This window comes from Haemaphysalis longicornis, unplaced genomic scaffold (assembly GCF_048455015.1).
Source record: "Haemaphysalis longicornis isolate Haplotype H1 unplaced genomic scaffold, Haemaphysalis longicornis Haplotype H1 scaffold_12, whole genome shotgun sequence".
NCBI classification, from domain to species: Eukaryota; Metazoa; Arthropoda; class Arachnida; order Ixodida; family Ixodidae; genus Haemaphysalis; species Haemaphysalis longicornis.
The window spans coordinates 81,611,167-81,624,743 of NW_027526225.1; the positions used below are offsets into that span (position 1 = coordinate 81,611,167).

Consider the following 13,577-nt stretch of genomic DNA (forward strand, 5'->3'; position numbering starts at 1 on the left):
CTTTGGCAGATGTCTGTCTGGTTGGGAAGGTATGACTGAAGTAACAAAATAGCAAATCTCGGATTCCCCGTTTGTTGTACTTTTGGTCGGACTTTTTTTTTTTTTCCTCTGCGGATTAGGGTTTTTTTTTTTTTTTTTTTATCAACCGCATACATCATCCTACTGGTTGTGTGGAGTAAACGAACCAGCCGCTGCCTCTATTGTTCGTTCCAGGTGTGTACATAGTGGGTGCCAAGCGTACCCCCTTCGGCGCCATAGGTGGCACACTCAAGGACCACACGCCAACCCAGCTGGCCGTCATAGCTGGCAAGGCGGCCCTCGAGAGCGCTGGCCTGAACCCAGAGAATGTCGACGTCTGCGTCGTTGGCATTGTCAACCAGGTACACTGTTTGGCAGTTCTTGTACACGTGCTTATTTGTTGGCACCGGGCACATTATCCACAGACGTCTACGTGGCCAAGGAACTATACTTCCCCCTCCCCTGTTCCCTCAAAAGCTGGGGCATTTAAAAATTGCTCTGTGAGCGAGTTGCGTACTCTTTGGCCATTGAAAGCATTAAAATGCAAAGCTCCTGATATTACTTTTCTGTTATATATCGTATTTGAACTTGCGGTAAACATCTATTAAAGCTTTTTATTACCAAGGGTAAAATGAAACCTTGCACCCGCCACAGTGGCTCAGTGGCTAAGGCGCTGCTGAGCACGAGGTCGTGGGTTCGATTCCCGGCCGCGGCGGCCGCTTTTCTGGTGGAGGCGAAAAGCAAAAACGCCCATGTGTACGAGATTTCGGCGCACGTTAAAGATCCGCAGGTGGTCAAAATTAATCCGGAGCCCTCCACTACGGCACGCCTTCTCGCCTGCGTTGCATCGGCACGTTACAATCAATCAAAATGACCCCTACACTCAATCAAACCCTACAATCAATCAAAATGAAACCTTGTTCATCAAAATGAGGTATTTTTCGCGTTGGGATCTGTAAGCTTCAAGGAAACAGTGATGTTTGCGGGGTATAGGGACCGGTCACTGCTCAGAGGGCGCGACAAATAAAGTACATCCAGCACCACCCCGCGGAAGCCTGAGCTAACTTTGGGTCGGTGAGAGCCAGACTGCGCACGCGCGTTCATATATTCGGCACCACTCGGTTGTTTGTTTTTGTGATACTGCGATAGTTTTTTAAAGGTGTCTTGTGCTTGAAAACTGTTCTGGCATATAGTTTCCCCATGTCTCAAGTGCTTCTGTGCGATTTCCGGACAATTACAGGGCTGAACTACTACTGTCGGCCTCGCATGCGCGAGAAGTTAGAGATTGTACATTCCCGCGCGCGTGTGCGCCGTGAAAGAAATGGGTAGGACAGACATCGTTGCGAAGTCCTATTCTCAGCAAGGGAAGCTTATTTACAGCGCCAATTCTGGTCAGTATTAATTTTTTCTTGTTTTACAGCCTAATAAAGTGACCCCAGCGTATACAATGGCGCTCCACGACAGAAGCATGTTTGTGTTGTTTCCTCTGTTCACGCAACGACACTGCAGTTACTTTTCTGGTTGCCCTGCTTCAGCTCGGTTGGTGTTGTCACTAATTAACAATGGATTCCAAATGTTATTAGCTGATGACAAAGTAAACGCATTTCACACAGTTGGAAATCTGCTGCGGAGCTGCGGTTGTCTTTACGAAGACTCCGTTTAGTTTCGGCCTCTATCTTGTGAGTAATGTTAGAGTCGTCTTAGCGGCTAATTGTAATACAGTTTGTTCAGGCTGTTCAGAATTCTCCAAAAAAGTATTTCCTCCTCCTTCCCATCCTCTGATTAAACAATAGTAACCTCAACTTTCAGAGTATGCAAAACGCATTAAAGAAGTCAGCGCGAGTGAATGCAACCTTGCCTTTGATAGCTTGCCATGCTCTCGTTTGGAATGCGTGGCCGAACTCTGTACACTATAGGGAACAAAGTAGGGCAGTAAGCGGGATGCGTATTGACAGTCTTGACATTGCTTTTGGCATCACCCGCGAAGTGCAGTGAACATATTCTTGTGCCGCCTTTTGGCATCCATTCGGTGCAGTGAATGTCGCTAAGAAAAGGTTACTGCTGATAAAACAATAGTGGCAGAAGCCGTAATACTTTGTGTTATGCAAATACTATGACGGCATGCGATTCATCGCAGCACGCGATGTGTATCGAACACTGAAAGCAAAGGTTTTAGTTTTACGGCCCTTCGTGTCTGCGCTGCGCATAAACAGTCGTCGTACTCATAATTTTACACCTTCCACTGACAAAAAATGTCATGGCTTTCTTACAGCTGAAATCCATTTCTTGCGACGCTTATTCTCCAGGGCTACCCGAGAAACCTGTACAGAACGATGGCAGGCTGCCTTTCGCAATTGTGGCAGTCCTTCACGCAACAGTAGCTGCGTGGCCACCAATTCTTTCCTTCAGCATTTTGATCCTTTCGGACCCTGCAACTTGCAATTATAACTATGTTTCTTAAAAAACTTCCCCCACACAACGTCGAACCACATGCAGCGCGCGTGTTTTTACGTGCGCTGAACGGCCGCTCGCGACATCCACCGACCCAGAGTTGCTAAGCGGCGGCGAGAGATGGCGCTGTAATCGCGCGCAAACTTCAGTGTCCGGTGCCTATAGTGAGAATTTGTCTTGACTGAATACATCTTGACACGAGGCCACTTTATTAGCACTCAGTTACATTTCCACATGGTTTGATACATGCTTTTCTCTTGGGAAGTATGTTGGGCATCCCTTGATAATGGAAGACTAAAGCCAGCGTATCTCGTCGCTTGAAATGAAAAAGCAGGCTTTTTATGCTCTTTCAGCTTTGCTTGATCACAAATGCGATGTAATACCCGTGCCACACGTACACGAAAAATGACATTAAATGCTTAAGGCCTTATGTTTTAATGCCATTAATTTGCTGCTACATGCAAAAAATATAATGCCATTCGCTCTAATGTCATTTTTGGTTTAGGGAGTTCTGCACATCTCATTCGCCTTCACAAACGCCTTAAATCTGCCTACTCTCGAACGCGATGAGCACCAAATGAAACTAATAAAACGTTTCCCGGCCGCGGCGGCCGCTTTTCTGATGGAGGCGAAAAGCAAAAACGCCCGTGTGTACGAGATTTCGGCGCACGTTAAAGATCCCCAGGTGGTCAAAATTAACCCGGAGCCCTCCACTACGGCGCGCCTCATCGCCTGCGTTGCGTCGGCGCGTTAAACCCCACAATCAATCGAAACTAATAAAACTCTCAGCACCAGCGCGTTGACGCGGAAGCGTAGCTGAACTTAGACATACGACGATTTTTTGTGCACTCTTGGTGGAGGAGTTCTGAGGAAGACGAAGTTCACTAAAACAGCAGCAAAAGGCAGGATGTGATGTTACTCGTTGTTTTGAATTTTCTGTATTTGGCTACCGCTGGCAGGCGACGACAGCTGCTGCAGCCACTTTTAGGAACGGCTCACACCATTTTTTAGAAAACACTACTTGTCATAGCGCTTTCTTTCACAAAAAAACATTTTTAACCCTTGTAAGACATTTTTCTCTGCGTCAAAAACTTCTAAAATTTGAGTGCATTTCTCTTTTTGGTCATCATCACCATCATGCCTAACACATTTAATGCCTTTGTGTTTTCGCGTGTAGCACGGCCCGTCCAAATAATGTCATTCAGTATCTTAAGGCCTTAAACAATTAATGTCATTTTTCGTGTACATGTGGCACGGGTATAAGAAGTGTTTAGGGTGTGGAACGGCCATTGACTTTGCATGTTATTAATGAATAACTGCCAACAAGTGTTTATCTATCCCAGGCAATGCACTAACCCTAATTGACTTTGACGTCTGCTTTCTTCACCACAACGGTTAGCCACTCTGCAACGCCCCTGAAGAAAAATAAAAATGAAATAAGCTTTTGGAAAATTACATAAGATGCCTTCACTGCACCCTGAAGTTTCTGGTGCGAGAGCACTAGGTTGCCCCCCTTGTAAAGTCTTGTCTGTTGTGTGTGAAGCCTGTCAGTCAGGGTCACAGAGAAAAAGAATGCTGCTTGACCGAGGAAGACGGTCGCTGTGAAATCAAGGTCACAGTGGGAAAGGTCGTGGGATGAGCCGCTACAGCTGTCGGGGGGCATGGCTTAGCAAGCGCGGTTTTGCCTTTTGTCGTGTCACTCAAAACAACGCTGCAGTTGTCTTGAATGAAATAATGGAAGAAAAGAAAAACAGTTGCTAGGCTCGGGGTCATCGACGCTTCGGGCAGGCGCATTCTAAGCGTCATCTGCTGCCATGCTTTTCTCCACTGTTGCTTCTCTAGGCAGCCCTGCGACTAATTTCTGAACTACTTAATGCAGCTGGATCAGAGGCTATGATAGGAGCAGCAGCTGTCATATGCGCTGATGGGGAGGTGACGGGACGGTGAGAAGACTGGTGTGTGTGTGTGTTAAATATATAGCTGGGTTCTGGCTCATGTGGCCCCTGTGCAGCACATCACCTCTGTAACCTTCCTCTCGTATGATAGTTCTAAAGAACAAACGGGCCAAGTACTATTTGGCCGAAGTCAGTGCTCAGTGCGGCACTCGTTGATCCGAACAAGCGCCTAGACAGTGCAAAGCTCAACATGTGCCTGTTGGCCCCGAAGTGGTGACTAAACTAATCTGAAACAATAAAAACAAGAACACTAAGTATAACCAAGTGGTGCTTTCTTTGCTTACTGCAGCAGAACACTGTTGATACGTTCCCGGATCATACGACTTCTCAGTAACTACGCTCTCAATTGTGAAAACTAAAAATTCACCACACAGTACGTTTCTTCCCGGATAGTACATCTTTCCGGATAGTACGTTCCCCCTCGCGCTTACTTTAAAAACGTATCAGTGAGGTGTTACTTTATTACATTGCTTGCATGTGGTATATGCGCATAAAAAAAAGGAGGCTGTAAGCTGTACAATTGGCTGTACAGCAGCTGGTCTCATAAGAGAATAGGTCTTCCCATTAGTAGCAAATGAAACTAAACCAGTTGTAAACTATCCAGCAATCTGTTCTGATCAAGAAACGGCATCGGCAGCTGGAGTCAGAATGAGAATTTAGCCTTTGGCAGCACATGTACCACACGGTGAAGTCTCTGCAGCTGTCTCTCTACCTTCCGTGTGGGAGTGTTGTGGGTGTGCCTCTCCTCCTCCCCCTCCGCTGCCACCCAGGCGGCTGCCAAGGACAGCCCCTACTGTTCCCGCCACACGGCCCTCCAGTGCGGAGTCCCGCTCAAGACGCCCTGCCACAACGTCAACCGGCTCTGTGGGTCGGGCTTCCAGTCCGCCGTAAATGGATTGCAGGTAAGGCGTGATCCTTGACAAGTTGAAGGGCCTGGCCGCCTTCTCCCGACCCAGTGGACTGAGGGAATGAGTCGGTTATATTGCCACGAATCATGCATTGGGTTTATGTTTTGTTTTTACCGCCCGACTGCGCTGGGCTGTGTTATCTGTGTCCCAAGTGAAGTGCTGTTCCATTTTTTCTTTCTTATGGTGCGCGGGTTATCTCATTTGATAGGGAGAATGTTTCGCCCTAACGCCACTACCCTAAAACAGTCTTCTTTGAACTACAGTGTTCTCGATGTAATTCGACGGTTCGAGAAACACTCGCGCCGAAAGATAAATGCACACAGAGCAGACGCGGCGGCTTTCGATTCGCCGCCACTCGCGTGCGCACATCACTTTGTTGACTGCTGCTTCGCCACCTGTGTATTCTTACAGTTGTTAGGGAAGCACAAGTTTGCTCCAAATAAACTTGTTTCTCCTTCAAGACAGCTGCGTCGTCTTTGGCTTCGTGACAATATTGTTCTTTCCAGAGAGACTGCTTTGAAGGGTCAACCCTGTTGTTTTGTTGTCCCAGCCGGTAGGCCGGGAAGGTCATGATTTTGTTTTGCTGAGGTTATGCATGTTGCTTCGCTGCTAGTGCGTGTTTTCTGTGGTTGGAAAATGTTGTCGTAATTAGAAATGGGCAGTAGTACCGTGAGTCGTGCACCATTATTTCGTGTCAGCAGTGTCCTTCTGCTCTTTCGTCCTGCTCTCACATAAAGATATTGCTGCGAACCATGCGTTGGGTTTGTTAGATGTCACGAAACCAAAGACGAAGCAGTTGTCTTGAAGGAAAACACGTTTATTGGGGCGAACTTGTGCCCCCCTAACAACTCAAAGAATAGACAGGCGGCAAAGCAGCAGTCAACTAAGTGATGTGTGCAGGTGAGCGTCGGCGATTCGAATGCCGCGGCGTCTGCTCTGCGGGCTTTTATCTTTCGGCGCAACTGTTTCTCGAACCGTCGATTTACATCCAGAACATTGTAGATCAAAGAAGATTATTCCAGGCCAGTGACATTAGGGCGAAACGCTTTCCTTATCCGAACGAGATAACCCACGCGGCATAAAAATAAAGAATGGAACTTGCGCTTCGCTTGGGACACAGACAACACAGCCGGGCGTGGCTGGCCAGTAAAAACAAACCATAAATAAACAAACCCAATGCATGGTTCGCGGCAATATTAACAAGGTTATGCTGTCTGTTAAGAGAACTGACTGGGGCTGCCTCATTTTCATACCCATGCGTGTCCCAAATTATTTTCATAAATGGTTATGCTGCTCCCACTTGTGCCCTCATTCATCAGGGTATTTTTGTTTCTTGCAGGCTGACTTCGTTAGCACCATGTTCCTAGCTTCTTCGAAACAAATGGAGTAACAGTGATACAATGTCTGGATGATAGTACAACGTTTTTAGGCATTTGGCAAAGATAGAAAACAGCGCCCTCGTATTTTATTGCTTATGTCTGGGCATGTCATAGAGCTGCGAAAACTTGGAGAGTATAGTATGTTAAAAGGACAATGGGTGGGGTAAAACAGCGGATGAGACAACAAAGTCCAGCTGCCATTTTTGTATGGCTGTGGCTAGCGTTCCGTCCAGACGGAATACAACTGAGAGCTTAGCGTTCCGTCCAGACGAAAGCAAAACTGGCTGATTAGACGCTATGCTTAGTCTTCAGATTTCTGGTAGTGGTTGCGCCTCGGATAATTGCACCAATGTACCAGGTTCGATTCCCCACAGACATGTTTTATTTATTTATTTTTTTGCGTTGTGCCAGCGTTTTGTAACAGCTAACTTCACGCCCACCCTACAAATGACGCGGTGAGAGCAGTCGGTCAATTGATTTTGCACTCAACCGGCCGCTCTGCTACCGCTCACTAGAGCCACGGCCGACGTGTCCATCGCCAGAGTTCCGATCACCTCTAGTTCGTAATGGTGATTACTAATTAACGGTTATTCTGGCTAGTCAATGAGTGTAAGCAGTTCGTTCGACTGGGTAAATATCAAGAAAGACTGCTCTTGCTGCTTTTTGTGAAGCGGGTGTGGTCGAGCTTGGTGGTTCGTTTGACGGCCGATCATCTGTAATCATTGAGAGTGATTATTAATCAAATGTGACTCTGGCTAGTCAATGAGCATTAGCGGTTTGACCGGTTGGGTAAAAATCAACAAAACTCAAGAAAGGCGATCGGACTAACTCTAACTCCGTCAAACAGAACTCCAAGCCGCTACCTCGACCACGCCCGCTTCACAAAAAGCAGCAAGAGCTGTCTTTCTTGATATTTACCCAGCCGAATGAACCGCTTCCACTCATTGACTAGCCAGAATAACCATTAATTAGTCATTCGGAAGCTTCCGGCAGCTTTCACGTTGAGTGGAACGTCTTTAATTTTTTCGCTCTGGAACTGTGGAATTCGGGAATGACTAACAGAATTATAGCATAGTTCAGTGTAATTGCAGTTACCTCCTTTTGTGGCTTAACTGCAACCACATGGCCTTTCTACCATGGTCACCTCATTGCTTGCGGCTTGCTCTGTTTCTTTCACTCAATTACCGTACTTTCCGGTCTATAAGTTCGCTTTTTTGTATAAGTCGCACCCCCCTCAAAACGGCCATTTTTCCCAAAAACAAAACGTATATAATTCGCAACGGAGTATAAGACGCACCGGTGTACAAAACACACTTGTTCATCAGATAAATGGATAGGGATCAGTTCGTTAGAAAGTGTGGCGAAAGTACATGGTTCCAGCGGCCACCGCCTCTCAACTCATCTCCCGGTAAGCAGTACTAGACACATGCATCTGCCGTCCAAAGACTAGACAGAACCAACTTCTCAAATATGCTTTATTGATACACACAGATGGCATGTACTTACAGATGGCGTTTAGGCAAAACCATCGAAGCCTTCTTCCTCCGACTCGCTAACAAATTATTCATTCATTTAGACCGTAGAGCTGTGTCTCTTAACGTGCGCTGACATCACACAGCACACAGGCACCTTTTCAAGCGCGGACCATGCGCAGCCGCCACGTACCAAATTTATTCCATACATAAGTCGCACCGGTAGATAAGATGCACCAACAAAAATTTCAGGAATAAAATGCAGCTTATACGCCAGAAAATGCAGTAATTTCGTGCTAATTCTTACAGCAGCAGCGGAGCTGTTTCCGTGGCTTGAATTACAGCATGAATGTATTTTCCGTATGCAGGAAATCCTCCTGGGCAATGCGGAGATTGCCCTGACCTTTGGAACCGAGAACATGAGCATGAGTCCGTTCATAGTCCGCGGCACCCGCTTTGGCGTCAAGTTTGGCATGCAGCCAGAGGTGAGCCCGTCTGTCCCTGCCCCCTCTGCTCACTTGCACGAAAAGAGGCGTCTGGGAAACTCCTCCATCATGGGCTCTCGTTACGGGGGAACATCATCATCACCACCAGCCTATGTATGCCCACTGCAGGGCAAAGGCCTCTCCCATTATTCTCCAATTCCCCGGTCCTGTGCTAGCTGCGACCAATTTATCCCCGCAAACTTCTTGATCTCATCTGCCCACCTAACTTTCTGCCGCCCCCTGCAACGCTTGCCTCCTCTAGGGATCCACTCTGTTACCCTTACTGACCGACGGTTATCTTGCCTTCGTATTACATGCCCTGCCCACGTCCATTTCTGCTAATATGTCCTTAACACGCGTTTGTTCCCTGACCCACTCCACTCTCTTCTTGTCCCTTAATGTTACACCTATCATCTTCCGTTCCATTGCGCGCTGAGTCGTCCTCAATTTAAGTTGAACAGTCTTAGTGAGCCTCCAAGTTTCTGCCCCGTAGGTGAGTACTGGTAAGATGCAGCTGTCGTACACTTTCTTCTCAAAGGACAATGGTAGGCTGCCATTCATTATCTGAGAATGCCTGCCCAATGCACTCCACCCCATTCTTATCCTTCGAATTATCTCTGCCTCATGGTTGGGATCTGGGGTCAAAACTTGGCCTAAGTAGATATATTCGCTTACTACTTCCACGGCCTCGCCACCTATCTCAAACCGCTGTGCTGTGCTCAAACGGGGCAACACTGCTCTTTAAAAAAAAACTTCTTTGATTTCTAAATAAACTCTGTGAAACTGGTCAATCTTGCTGCTTTTCCCCCCACTGATTTCAAGTATGCCATTATTATTTGAGTAAGTCAATTAGTTTCTAAGATAAGCAGAGATAATTAACCATTTTTGGAGCAACAATAGACAGAAGTGTTGGCCATAGCACTGTAATCTTTACATTTTCCAATACTATAAACACTGGTGAATGCAATAAGGGAAGCGGTTTTTTGATGCACTGCTTGGAACTAATTTTACAGCTTCTTAAACTTTGGTGGGACCGCTGGCAAGTAACTATTTCGAATGCCCATTTCAAACACCAAAGTTTAATTTAAAAGTACCAGGTAAAGCAGCAACCTGTAATAGTAGGTGGTAGTACAGGAGGAGGTAGTCTGCATCCTTTGTACTGTTCCCATTCCTGCTCCGATCCCCCTGCACCTGTCTCGAGGAGGACCCTGCAGCATTCCAGCCCGATTCCTCCGGAATTCCATCTTCCCTGTGACATACGTGCACTCTACCACCCCAGTTGGGGTTTTATCGTAACATATTGTGTACGTCGTAACATATCGTGTATGCATTGTGGAACTACGTCCCGACTGATCGTCATCACACTCCAACAAGGGATGCTGACAGTGATGTGGGTGCATCGCGACGCGTTGTCACAGTAGCCGTAGTGATGGTTGGTGTTGTTGCCTGTTCAAACTGGCCCAGAGATGACGGACGCTCTTTGAAATGACCCTTGCAGATGGAGTGCTCCCTGTTGGCCACTCTGACGGACATGTACTGCAAGTTGCCCATGGCCATCACGGCGGAGAACTTGGCTGAAAAGTACAAGATCAGCCGCCAAGAGGTGGACCAGTTTGCGCTGCGGTCGCAGCAGCGGTGGAACGAAGGTGGGTGTACACCTTTCAGCTCCACTCAACACCTTTCCATTCAGCTCCATTCAGCACCTTTCGCCTGTGTACACCTTTCAGCTACACTGGTGCTGCAGAGTAACTCTGAAGTTGTTGTGTTTGGGGAATTCCTTTTTCTGCTCTGTGAAGGCAAAAAGAAATCGGGTGGAATACCAAAACTGGAGCCACCTCGTCACGAAGGATACATTCAGGCTGGTGGCACGAGAGATATTAAAGTTCCACACATTGCTGAATCTATTTAACGTTTTATTGGCTCCTTAAAAAATCTTTTTCAGTAAAAACATGTGTGATAATACAGTAGAACCTCGTTATAACAAATGCTGATATAGCGAAGTATCAGCTATAGCGAACAAAATACAAACTTTGGTTGGTCATGCTCTATTTCAATGACACTTATTCCTTTATAATAAAACTGAAACTGTAAGAGTAGCTCACGGTGTTGGATGTAATGAAGAAATGTTTGACCAGGAGGCTTAGAAGCTGCTTGGAAAAAAATCACCCGTAGTCCGGAACTGCAGAAGTATAAAAGCCCTTTTGTTCGTGGACAATGTGGAAAACTCCATCCTGCTCAGTGCTGTAAGTAGCCACCAGACGGAGATCACATCCTTCACCAAATAAATAAGGACGCAGGCCTGTTTTGTCAAGTGAACTTTGTTTTGTTGTAAGTTCACATACTCATGTTCTGGTTTATTGAGCTTGAAATGCTACAAGAGAAAGGTAAGGGTTACCGTGTTCATAGCGAGTTCGAAGCCTTAAAAAATGCATTTTTGTATGAAGTTTTTTGGCGCGAGCCAGATTTTCGATTTGTTATAGCCGAAATAACGAACTAATTTTCTGTCTCGATACTACTTCGTAGTGATGAGGTTTGGCTGTATAGTAGTAATAAATTTAAGACCTGAAAGACTTTGTGTACCTTGAATAGTAGCGATGAACCAAACCAAATAGTGAAAAAAATATTTGGAGTTTATGGTCTCTAATATATTTGTATATCTGCACACCTCTATTTAAATTTTGAGGTCCTTTTGTATTTCTTGCTCAGCAAACAAGGCTGGTCGGTTCAAGGAGGAGATCGTGCCAGTGGCGGTGAAGGTCAAAGGCAAGGAGGTGGCCTTCGACACTGATGAGGGACCCAGGCCGGAGACGACCATCGAGAAACTCTCCAAGCTTCCCGCCTTGTTCAAGAAGGATGGCACGGTCACAGCTGGCAATGCTTCGGTGGGTCCTACAGGGAGGTCACAGGCACCCTTGTCGAATTGTGGGCACGTGTGCATCTGCATGTGTGTATGTTCAACGTGGCCAAAGGCATTTTTTTCACGCACGCAAGAATCGAATCCGCAACCCCCCATATACGTGCGCACGTGGGAGTGGGAGGTTACGCCGACTTGTTCTTAAGGGGGTACTGACACCAATTTTCGGCGTTAATATCATTGTACTGTTCGCTTCTGTTACTCAACAGAATACCCTGGCTGAAATATGAGCGGCCTGCGACGCGAAGGACATACTTTAATTGGATCTCATTTATTGCACCGACGGAACAGCACGCGGAGCAGCACTCAGCAAATGGACATCAGCGTGACATCATCCCGTAGTAGCTAAAAGAAGTGATGTGGAAAGTGCTCATCAAAAACTCGTGACGCATTCACAAACGGGTGCATGAAGCCAGAGATATAGGCATAACCGCTGCCCAGAAAGGCACTGTTGGCAAAAATAAAGTTCCACACTCGGGGAAAGGAAGCAATAATATAGCCCGAAATCGCAATAGAAGTCACCATGAGGACTTTTATTGAAAGCAATCATTGAATTTCCGCCGCAATGGTAGGCCTAGCACCTTCAGGCAGATCAGCCGTTCAGCTCCGGCGGTGGCGCGGTCGAAACAACGGCCCCTCCGGCCTCCGCAGTGTTTTGACGTCCGCACAAAGTGGTGAGGTCATGCCGGGATTCTGTGATATGCACCTTTCGGGCTGAAAGCGCGGGACATTGAAAGGAGCCATGAAGAGAAAATGCAAGTTGGTTTTATTCGAAAGATTTCGTGTTTTATAGTGCCCCCAGCGCTTGTCCGGATACAAACGGTGCTTTATTCACTGAGAAATTAAACAATTTAGGTTAAAATTTTGATTTTCCCGCTCAATCGTGCGTTTTCGTGGTCCCAAGTGACATCACGGGAACCGACCGCTCTGCAGCCTAGAGTACCTTCATTCACGCATCCGCCGTACAGGGTAGAGACACGTAACGCTGGCGCCGCCATGTTCGGTTGCTCGCTCGCCGCCGAAGCAAGTCATTGTGTCAAAACCGCGCTAAAATTATCGCCGCAACGCGGTTTACTGAAGAAGTTTGAATCATATTGTCTGTTTCGCGTTGCTAGGTCTCGTGGGAAACGAAAAGAATAACGCGTTGAGCCCGTTGGCCCAATTGCGGCGGCACGGGACCGTTCAAAGGTTGTCTCCACCCTGTAGCGGTGTTGGTTTGTTCCCGCGTTTCTTTACGTTCCGTAACCTAGATGGCGCCACCATACTGTGGCAAGCGTTTGGTTGGTTTTTGCCCGCATTTAAACCTGGCTTGTTTTTGTTCTGGGAGAAAATATTCGTTCCCTGAAACAGTGCTCGCTCGACAAATGGGGTCACGTAAGACACCGTTGCTTGTGTCAATCGGCCAGTGTCGTCTGAGACAACCCCAAGCCCCATAGTGCTGTGCAGCTAAACCAAAGCATGCTGTGCGCAGTACGAACAGCAGAACGCATCAGTACTTCTATGTTTACATGTGCTTTCGTAACTTCCACTGTTGGTCCCATCATTCCTATTGCTTTGTAAAGAATGTGCTCTAAATTTAAGCGCAAATCGCTCGTTCGTCTAGTTTGTAAGCTCTACCTAATTTGCGTCTGCTTCTGCCAGCCTCCGCCAATCGCAGAGCTTAGCCCATGTGACATCACAGGTTCTGTTGCGGGAAATGAGCTGGTGGGTCGCATGACCATTCCCGTTTTTCCTAATTATGTAGCTTATTTGAGCGAAGTTTACGTTAAAAGTGGTGTCAGTATGATTCTAACGAGACAATCTTTTGAATGAACCAAACTTGTGTTTTCTCTTCATGGCTCCTTGAAACAAATGATTTTCAGGCCGTTCAATGTAATTATCGTGCGCTGAAGTATTTAAAGTGCTTTGTCGGGTTCGCCAGACCATTAACCATCGATAAAAGGAGTGAAAATGGAACATAAAATTTTCTTGTCAGTACTCCTTCAGTGTCGGGGT

The 13,577-nt window shown here is 46.8% G+C and overlaps 1 protein-coding gene across 1 annotated transcript in view; it reads left to right on the forward strand.

The window, feature by feature from the left end:
• Nucleotides 1–13,577, forward strand: part of Yip2 (yippee interacting protein 2) — a 35,849-nt gene that overhangs the window by 3,000 nt on the left and 19,272 nt on the right. The window contains exons 2-6 of the mRNA XM_077693575.1: nt 214–380; nt 5,195–5,326; nt 8,552–8,668; nt 10,167–10,314; nt 11,375–11,550. Coding sequence (XP_077549701.1) covers nt 214–380; nt 5,195–5,326; nt 8,552–8,668; nt 10,167–10,314; nt 11,375–11,550 — 740 coding nt within the window. The remainder of the gene's footprint in view (nt 1–213; nt 381–5,194; nt 5,327–8,551; nt 8,669–10,166; nt 10,315–11,374; nt 11,551–13,577) is intronic.